At 38.0% G+C, this 10,499-nt stretch overlaps 1 protein-coding gene across 12 annotated transcripts in view; it reads left to right on the top strand.

The window, feature by feature from the left end:
- Window positions 1-4,533: 4,533 nt before the first annotated feature.
- The window catches only part of ATRX (ATRX chromatin remodeler), a 327,458-nt gene continuing 321,492 nt past the window's right edge, over window positions 4,534-10,499 (top strand). For 6 of the 12 annotated variants that reach the window (XM_047843352.1, XM_047843351.1, XM_047843350.1 and 3 more), the window contains exons 1-2: window positions 5,182-5,431; window positions 6,044-6,152. Coding sequence is in view for 1 of the 12 variants with exons in the window: in XM_047843349.1 (XP_047699305.1) it covers window positions 5,412-5,431 (20 nt within the window). In the remaining 11 variants the exon portion in view is untranslated. Of the gene's footprint in view, window positions 4,621-5,181; window positions 5,432-6,043; window positions 6,153-10,499 lie in introns of those variants that run through there. The other 6 variants (XM_047843349.1, XM_047843345.1, XM_047843347.1 and 3 more) reach the window with 3 other exon arrangements.

Raw genomic sequence — 10,499 nt, 5'->3', positions numbered from 1 at the left:
TCTAAATGAAATGGACAAATTTCTGAAAAAATTTGACACACTACCAAAGAAGCCTCAAAAAGAAATAGAAAATCTGAACACACCTATAAAAAGTAAGATTGAGTCAGTAATCCAAAACCTTCCAAAAAATGCTCCAGACCACATGGTTTCACTGGTGAATTCTATAAACATTTAATAAAGAATTATCACCCATCCCTGTCAAAATTTTCCAAAAATTAGAAGAGGAGGAAACACTTCCTAACTCATTCTATGAGGCCACCATCACTGTGATAACACAGAGAAAGATACCACAAAAAAAGAAAACTACAGATAAGTACAATACTCTTTATAAATATATATGCAAAGCTCCTTAACAAAATACTATCGAATCAAATGCAGCAGCATATTAAAAGGATTATACACTATGACCAAATGGGATTTATCCCAGAAATGCAGTGGTGATACAAAACTAAATCAATGTAATATACCACATTAATAGAATGAAGGAAAATGCAGAAAAAGCATTTGACAAAATTCAATACCCATATGATAAAAACACGCTGAAAACTAGTTACAGAAGGGAACTTTCTCAATTTGATAAAGGGCATTTATGAAAAACACACTACTAAGGTTTTAAGGTAGAAAGCTCAGAAAGCTTAACCACAGGATTGGAATTGAGGGAGAGTACTTTTTTTATTAAAGTTTTTTAAATGTTTATTTATTTTGAGAGAGAGAGAGAGAGAGAGAGAGAGTTTGAGTGCGGAGCGGGGAAGCAGCAGGCGGAGAGAGAGGGAGAGAGAGAAATCCAAGCAGGCTCCAGGCTGTCAGCAATGAGCCTGATGCAGGGCTTGAACTCACGAACCATGAGATCATGACTTGAGCCAAAGCAAGAGTCGTATGCTTAACCGACTCGCTGGTGCCCCAGAGAAAGCACTTTTTAAAACAATACTGAGCTAAGGTTTCTGTTGGCATAATTGTTACTTGAATTCATATTTGCTGGCAGAAAATTGATAGTTCTGTTGTTGCTTACAACAATTAAAATTATTTAACTTTCTCACATCAACTTTATAGTATATTGTCATTGTAGGAAATTTTGAGAAAATGGAAAAATAGAAACAGGAAACAAATCACTCAGACATATCACCGGAAGATATCTAGTCTTCATACCTTTGGATGTATCATCCAACATTTTTTTGCCCTAATAGCACCTTTTCTTTAAAATGAGATTTTAGGGGCACCTGGGTGGTTCCCTTGGTTGAGTGGTCCAACTCTTGATTTCAGCTCAGGTCATGATCTCACATTTTGTGAGATGGAGCCCGGAGTCAGGCTCCGTGCTGACAGTGAGGACCCTGCTTGGGATTTTCTCTCTTCCCCTCTCTCTGCCCCTCCCCCACTTACTCTTGCACACTTTCTCACTCTCTCAAAATAAAAAAAAAATAAACGTTTTAAAAAATGAGATTTAAAAAATATTCAATGTAAATGCTAAATTTCTGTAACTCAAGGTAGTACTTTTTAAAAATTTATTTATTTTTGAGAGCGAGAGAAAGCTCAAGTGGGGGAGGGGCAGAGAGAGAGAGAGAATCCCAAGCAGGCTCCACACTGTCAGTGTGGAGTCTGATGCGGGGCTCGAACTCACAAACTGTGAGATCATGACCTGTGCTGAAGTTGACTTAATCTGCTGAGCCACCCAGGCACCCCAGTACTTTACTGATGTGTTGCATTCATATTGTAAGTGGTCACTGACTTTGCCCATTTTTTAATGAAGTTATTTGTTGTTGTTGTTGAGTCATAGAAGTTCCTTATATATTCTGGATATTAACCCCTTATCAAATATATAATTTATAAATATTTTCTCTTACCCTATAGGTTGCCTTTTCACTCTGTTTATAGTCTTCTTTGATGTGCAGAAATTTTCAAGTTTGATATGGTCTCATTTGTCTATTTTACTTTTGTTGCTTATGCTTTTGGTGTCACATCCAAGAAACTATTGCCAAATCCAATGTCCTAAAGTGTTTCTCCCCTATGTTTTCTTGTAGGAATTGTATAGGTTTAGGTCTTGAATCCATTTTAGGTAATTTTTGTATATGCTGTGAGTTAAAAGTCCAACTTCACTGTTTTGAAAGTGGATTTCCAATTTTCCCAGCACCAGTTTTTGGAGAAACTATCCTTTCCCCATTGTGTAGTCTTGGCAACCTTGTTGAAAATCATTTGACCTTATGTGAAAGCGTTTATTTCTGGGCCCTTTTGTCCTGTTATATTGGAATCTATCTATCTATCTATCTATCTATCTATCTATCTATCTATCTATCTTTTATGCCGATACCACACTATCTTGAATACTGTTGGTTTGTAGTATGTTTTCAAATCATGAAATGTGTGTTCTGCAACTTTGCTTCTCTTTTTCAAGATTGTGTTGGTTATTCAGGGTCCCTTGAGCTTTCATGTGACTTTTTGGATTTTTTTTTGTCTAATTCTTCAAAGAATGACATTGGGATTTTGACAGAGAATTTAAAGAATCTGTAGGCCCCTTTGGCTAGTAGAAACATTTTAAAAACATTAAGTTTTCCAGAAATACATGGGAATGAGATATCTTTCCATTCATTTGTATTTTCTCTGATTTCTGTTAGCAATGTGTCATAGATTTCAGTGTACAAGTCTTTCACCTACTTGGTTAAGTTTATTTCTAAGTATTTTATCCTTTTTGATGCCATAGTAAATGTGATTGCTTTATTACTTTACTTTTTAGATTGGTTATTTTTAGTGCGTAGAAACACAACTGATTTTTGACATTTTTTTATTTTAAGGAGCTATTTGGTATTCTGTTGCATGGGTGACATAATTCATTTAACTAGTTCCCCACTGAGGACTATCAATGTCATTTTCAAAGTTTTGATGTTACAAACAATGCTGCAGTGAATAGTTTTGTGGATATCTCATTTTTCCCATGTAGAGTATATCTGTTGGTCAAATTCCTAGAAGTTAAATTTCTGGATTAAAAGATATATGTATTTAAAAATTTAATTGATATTGCCAAAGCATTTTGATTTTGACATAAAATAGAATTTGTGGTGGTGTTTATTAAAAATTATTAGAGTCTCTATTTTCTTATCCAACTTGCTCTCTTAAAGGTAATATACCTTGTCTTTCAAGAAAATTCACAAATTACACATTTATGGTTGAGTTCAAGGAAGGGTGTTTTTTTTAAGATTTTATTTTTAAGTAATCTTTACACCCAATGTGGGGCTCAATTCCACAACCCTGAGATCAAGAGTTGCAGGCTCTACTGACTGAGCCAGCCAGGTACCACACCAAGGAAAGGTTCTATGTTGATTTCTGTGGCAATTTGATGAAAAATGTGAGATATTTGAATGAGTGAATTTATTCTAAAATATGGTAGAAGGAAACTCATTGAAAATCAGCTATTGACAGTGATACAAAACAGTGATACAACTATAATATAACAGTGAAACTTTGTTAGTCATCTTTTAATAATAGAGGAATGCTCTTTCTTATGATTCACGAATACAGTGAGTTATATATTTAAAAATTTCTGTTATTATAGTTTTGTTATTAAGATGCTTCTCTGTTTGTGGAATTTGTCATGTTAAAATGCTTAGTGTTAAGAAGTCTTATCACAAGAACTAGGTTAAAAGTTGTGTGGGGCACCTGGGTGTCTCGGTTGAGTGCCGGACTTCAGCTCAGGTTATGATCTTAGTGTTTGTGAGTTTGAGTCCTGTGTCTGGCTCGTGCTGACAGCTCAGAGCCCAAAGCCTGCTTCAGATTCTGTGTCTCCCTCCCTCACTGCTCCTCCCTCACTCACGCTCTGTCTCTCAAAAATAAATAAACATTTTTTTTTAAGTTGTGTGCTGTCTTGTATCTCCTTTCAAATTAACTGCATTTATCCAGGAGGAAAATATAACTTCTGTAAATTGTATGTTTAAGTGATGTTTATCATACGGAAGACAAGAAGAAAATTAGTAGACCAGATATAGAAGGCTGGTTTCTACAGTTGGCAATAGTCCTTGAATATTTAAAAGATTACTTGAAATGTGTATAAACTTCTCTCTTTTTTCTTTTAAGTAATCTCTACACCCAACATTGGGCTTGAACTCATGACCCCCGAGATCAAGAGGTGCATACTCTTCTGACTGAGCCAGCCAGGTTCACCCAAACTTTTCTTAGTTAAAAATTTGCTGTGCTTATCAAGTTATCAAAGCGTTCCATTTAAAACAGGCTCACTATTTCCAATTCCGGAAGAAAGCAGCAACTCTTTCACCCAAATACAACAGGAGCACTTGCAAATTTCAAGAAAAGCAAATAAAATGAAATAAAACATGTATGTTAGAATAAATTTGGAAATCAAATTAGAAACTATTCAGTTTCAGAGAACTGATATGTGACTTGCAGAGATTACCAGGGGACAATTAAATTACAGAACATGAAGTCTGGAAAGGGTTTTAGCGATTACCCAGCCAAACCTCTGTGATGAGGAGGAAATAGACCTTGATTGGTTGGTGAGTTAAACATCACATCAGACTCGGAGAATGGTCGATGTGTGTGTGTGTTTGTATGGCAGCTTACAGTTTATTCAATATTGAACGAATTGTATGCAGATCTCAAGTTCGTCTTGTGTATATAGTTGTAAGTATGCTGGCATGCTTATTAATATATAAAAACATGTAGGAAAGTAAAGAACTTGAACATAACCTGGAATATGGGAAAGAAAATATATAGGATGGTCATATAGTTTAGAGGTTAAGAGTGTGGTGTCTGGTCTGAATCTTGGCTTCACTAGCGTGAGACTGTGTTTTGGTTTCCTCATCTGGAGAATGTAGTTAACAAGCGTCTGTCTGCCTCAAAAAGAATAAGGATTGCATGAGATAACTCGAATAAAGGATTAGTATAGTGCTGGTATATAGTAAACTCTCAGTAAATGTAAGTTGTTATTGTTTTGTCAATATGTGAAAGAAAAGAGGATGGATCAAAAAGCATTTTCAGAATAAAGTCAAAATACGTCACTAGCGCTTTCAGGTCATTAGGACTGAATTGGAACCCCTATGAGAAGGTGGAGTGGATCAAATGACGTAGGCCGCCTTAGCAACAGGCCCCCCAAAGAAGGTGAATTTCCGTCGCCAATAAGATTTTGAGCTGCGGAGGGAATAGCCAATGGGAGACGGAAAGAGGAAGAGGGAGGACGCGCCAATTCTTCTGCCTGAGCCTCGGCCCAACAAAATGGCGGCGGCGGCGGCGTCGCTTTGTTTCCGCGGCTCCTGCGGCGGGGGCAGTGGTACCGGCCTTTGAGCTGTGGGGAGGATCCAGCACCAGCTATAGTGACGACTAAGAGTCCATTACATTTCTGTCGTAACCCGGCGCCGGAGAGCGCAAAGCGGCGCCCTACGGTCGTTGAAGCTACAAGGCGTTGAAGCGAAAACATGACTGCTGAGTCCATGAGGTAAAATACAACCCCGTCTCACGGGTCCTAGCGGTCTGGGCCTACGCGCCTTCTGAGCAGGGTGTTTGGGAATGCTTTAGCTTTGTGTGTTAGGCCTTTGTGTCGCTTAGCGGAAAGAGACCTCGTTTTCTCTTCAGGTGAGGAGGTTTTCGGAGTTTCGGCAGTAGCTTCTAAGCGGGAGTGGGGGTGGGGGTAAGGGTGGGGGTGGGGATGGGGGGGCGCGGCCTGGCGTGTTGAGCGCTTCCTTCAACCACCCCTAACCGGTGAAGCTTAGTTGGCTCGTCTAGTTTGTTCTTTGGTGCTTGTGGAATTGGGAGCCCCCTAAGTCGGAGGCGGTTTTGGTATCCCGGTCGTTCTTCCTAATCTTTGGGCCTGGAAACTGCGTGGGGAAGGAGAGGGGTTGGGAGGAGGGGGGAGTGGGAAGAGGGGGAGGGGCGGGCGGGCGGGAGGATGTGAGATCCTGGGAGGACTTAGTGGCATTTGGATAGCAGGATACGGGAAATACCCCGGCTTTGCGGAATTTTTTTTTCTGCAGCCCCTGGGGACAAGCTCTTTTTTGTGGGGGTGAACGGGTGGGTCTTGCTAGGTTTTTACATTCCTTCTCTACTCCAGATCCTGAAGGGTATCCTTGGATTTATCTCTAGGCAAGAGGATACTAACGCAGGGTTTTGCTTCCAGAGGACCTCAGTATACTTTTTGTGAAGTCCGGCTTTAATGAGTGGTAAGGCAGACCTCAAATGTTTCTCCACTTTCTGGGCAAATTTCGAGCAAAAGTAATTAGACCCTACGTTTTAAAAATTTATTCCGTGAGGAATGGGGAGTAGGTTAATGTGGGTTGATGGGAAGTAAGATTTATTCCAAGGGAAACTGTGCCTGGCAGGCTCCTTTTAACAATCAAGCATGTTTATTAGTTTGAGCTTGTTTTTCTCTTGTGCTTCTGATTTGCCTCTTGATAGTGTCTAAAAATATGGGTTGTTAATATGACATGTATACCACTTTTACACAGGTGGCTGGCTTGCTTTGCAGGCTGTTTGACATCTGACTTTTCATCCCTCATGAATTAAGTAATTTTTCTGTTCTTAAATATATTCTTGGTGCCTAGTGGCAAAATAAACTACAGGGGGCATGGATCAGAATTGCATTGGTAATTGGCAAAATGTGCCTTTGAGTATTATGATGGTATACATTTTTAGAGCACTTTACCTAGCATGTAGAATTTGGGAATGAGCCTGTGATATTGTCTATTTTTGTACATTAACACACAGTAGATAGAATATGTTTTCCTTTCCTTGAGGAAAAAAATACACTTTAGTTCTTATCAGATCCCTAGCTGTGTAAAGATTTTAGCCTGTTTCTGAATTTGTGTTAATTGGTCCAACTACAATAAACCTTTATTTATAGGGTATTGGGTACATAGGAGGTACCCAATACAACTTACTGGCTGGTTATTAGGTGCTCATGTTCATATATAGGAAGGGTATACCTTATAATTAAATATAATCTCTGTATTTTACTGTAGGTCTCATAAAAGGAGACTTCATTCATTTTATGCCAGGGTCAGTTTTTTTCTCTTGTCTTGAATTTTTGTAGATCTTGGTGGTAAGAGTAATAATTGTAACTAAAATTGAGTGCTTATTGTTTGTCTTCATCTGTATAATCTTAATTCTCAAAACAACCCTATGGGATAGGTACTTGGTGTTCCTCATTTTACAGAAGAGTAGGAAACTGAGGCATAGGGAGATCAAAGAACTTGACTAAAGATATACAGCTTGTAATTGGTGGAGCTAGAATTGAACCTAGTTTTGACTCCAGAACTTACGTTCTTAACCACAAGGCATTAATGCCCCCTTGACCTGCCATGTCTAATGTGATTATGATCGTTTTAATTTAGCCCAAGTATTACAGTGGAAGAAGTTCATTTTAGCTGCTGTTGTGGTCATTTGTCGTAGGTCTTTAAGTTTGTAGCTGTTAATAGTATTTTGCCTTTTATGTACAGATGAGATAGTGAGAATAACTGAAACATTGAATTCCAGGAGAGTCCTGAGCTACATGACAAACCCCTTGTAAAGAACCACATACATTAATGTTAATTTAAAAATGTATGATGATTTCTGATTATTTACTGTGGAAGAGCTCTAAGTGGGTGTTGAGAACTGTCTCAGGCTGAAGTGTCATTCATCCCAAGTCATAATCATAGTCAAAGGATAATCGGACAGGTAGTGCTTGAATGAGTTTAACCCACAATACTGAATCACTCTTGATTCTCTTCTAATGTGAGATAGAAATAATATGAGCAATTTTATACATAATTGTTAGTTTTATTTTACATAATAGTTCCAGATTTTTCTTTTTTTCTTTTATTTTTTTAAAAAAATTACATCCAAATTAGTTTTTTTCTTCTTTTTAAAGATTATTTATTTTGAGAGAGATGGGGGAGGAGCACAGAGAGAGGTAGAAGAGAGAATGCCAAGCAGGCTCCACACTGACAGTGGAGCCTGATGCAGGCTGTGTTAGAACTCTTGAACTGTGAGATCATGACCTGAGCTGAAATCAAGAGTTGGACGCTTAACCGATGGAGTAACCCAGGTGCCCCTCCACAGATTTTTCCTTTATTAGAACTTTTGTTGAGCACTTAAAGTAGGAACAAAGATTAGTTCTAATTTTTACTAGTGTTTATAAAAAAAGACGTTATCTATGATTCTGTGGTGAAAAAAATAGCTGAAAGGCAAGAAGGAACAAAAATAAACTGATGACCTGAATCATACACTGAAAAATCAGCGTCTCAGTCCTTAAAGGTTTTGTTATTGTTTTTAAAGGGCTTGTTATGTATTTTATTTTAAATGAGATCGGTTTGTTTCTTGAAATATTTGTCATTATGAAAGATCAGCTTCTGATTGACAGATGAAATTTATTTTTGGATAAAGGTCTTAGAGATTTGATGGAACTTGTCATTCTAATACTTACGGCAGCTGATTACTTGAAAAGTTGACAGCAGTATAACATTATTGGTCTTAAATTTTAGTTCATTTTATTTTTTAGTTTATTTGTTTTTAAGTAAGCTCTATGCCTAGAGTGGGGCTTGAACTCAGGATCAAGAGTCGCGTGCTCCACCAGCTGAGCCAGCCAAGCACACCATGGTCTTAAATTCTATTTTTTAAAAAATAATTAATTTTTAAATATTTGTTTATTTTGAGAGAGAGTGTGAGAGAGCAAGGGAAGGGCAGAGAGAGAGAATCCCAAGTAGGCTCAGCACTGACAGTGGGGCTTGATCTCATGAACTGTGAGATCATGACCTGAGCCAAAATCAAGAGTTGGATACTCAACCACCTGAGCCCCCCGCCGCCCCCCCCCCATGGTCTTAAATTTTAAAAAGCAGAAGTTGTTGAAATGGAGAGATGCTGGGAAAATGTCATAGGAAGTATCTTTTAGGACAGTAATTCACAATGAATTGCATACTAACTTAATTTTTGAAAAATGTTATCTGTGAAATATTTGCATTCCCACCAAGTGATAAGTGTTAAGCCAGGCTGTGGAGGGGGAGTACATGCACATTTTATAAAAGGTTTTGAAAACATTTAAATACCAGTTGTTTGGTTATGTTGCTGACTGGGATGAAAAGAAAGACATTTGTGACTTTAATTTTGATCGTGCCAGTTCTCATTACTGGCAACCCTTGGTATAGTTGGCCATCAGCTTTCAGTTATATATTGTATTTCTAGAGATAAGATAAATGTAGTACTTAAAGAAATTTCTATATAGATACAGGTGTATGAAACAATTTTCTGCAAGAAAGTGTGTGTATTTATGTGTCTGTTTCACTTTTGGAGTCTGAATACATTTATGGATTGTATCAGACAGTTCTTGGATTTACATGAAGCCCTTTCCTCCAGACCTGGAATGTTTTCTTGAACTTTGGCAAATGCTGTTCAAACAGTTTAAGCCATTTGAAAATGATGTTTTAGATCTTCTTTTAGGAATGTTGGATATAATAGGACAGTAAAAGGAGCATCTAGGTAGGATTTCTCTGTACCTGTATGCTAATGTTTGTCTTATGATTGGCTTAATAGCTAACATGCAAGCTATTTATCCTCCATTTTTCCATCTGTAAAATGGGAATAAGTTTAATAAATATTGATAAAGCCTGCAGTTGTTTTGGAGGAAGTAACATGGTTAGAACATTGGTTCTTAAAAGGCAATAAACTAAAGCTATGTGTGGTCTTTGTTAATTTTTAACTGTTGAGACTCTATAGAGGTCCTAAAATTAAAAGTTTGAGAACAACTAGTGTTAGGAATGAAAACTGAACTCTGAGCCAAATCTAGGTTTTCTAGGTATAGATCTTTTTGCCTAACTGATTGTAGAACCTTGGAAAAATTTATACTTTCTAGGCTTCTGTTTTGTCATTTGTAAAATGAACCTGTACTAGATGTTCTATAAGGTTATTAAAAAAAAAGGGGCACCTGGCTGGCTCAATTGGTAGAGCATGAGACTCTTTTTTTTTAGTGTTTATTTTTATTTTTGGAGGGGGGAGAGGGAGAGAGAGAGAGACAGAGAGAGAGAAAGAGAGGGACAGTCAGTCAGTCAGTGTGAGTGGGCGAGGGGCAGAGAGAGAGGGAGACAGAGAATCCGAAGCAGGTTCCAGGCTCTGAGCTGTCAGCACAGAGCCCACCATGGCGTGGGGCCCAAACTCGCCAACTGCGAGATCATGACCTGAGCCAAAGTCGGACCTTAACCGACTGAGCCACCCAGGTGCCCCGAGCATGAGACTCTTGATCTCGGGATTGTGAGTTCGAGCCCCACATTGAGTGTAGAGTTTAAAAAGAAACAAAAAAATGTTCCTGCTTATGTGAATGTCAGTCATTTTTTTTTTTTTTTATCTTACTTTGGGAGATAAGAAGGGTAGTGATGAAGGGAAGTTTCTTTACCATGTATGCATATCTTTTTTTGCCTTAGAACTTACATGTTAGGATACAGGTGTTTTGTTGATAATAAAATCTGTAATGGTGTCATGTACATATATTTGTTGGAACATTGGAAAGGAAACACTTTTTGCCGAGAAGTTTGTCAGTA

The sequence above is a fragment of the Prionailurus viverrinus genome, chromosome X, assembly GCF_022837055.1.
Source record: "Prionailurus viverrinus isolate Anna chromosome X, UM_Priviv_1.0, whole genome shotgun sequence".
NCBI classification, from domain to species: domain Eukaryota; kingdom Metazoa; phylum Chordata; class Mammalia; order Carnivora; family Felidae; genus Prionailurus; species Prionailurus viverrinus.
Note: the sequence above shows the minus strand (reverse complement) of the source record. Positions and strands in the feature narration are given on the sequence as shown.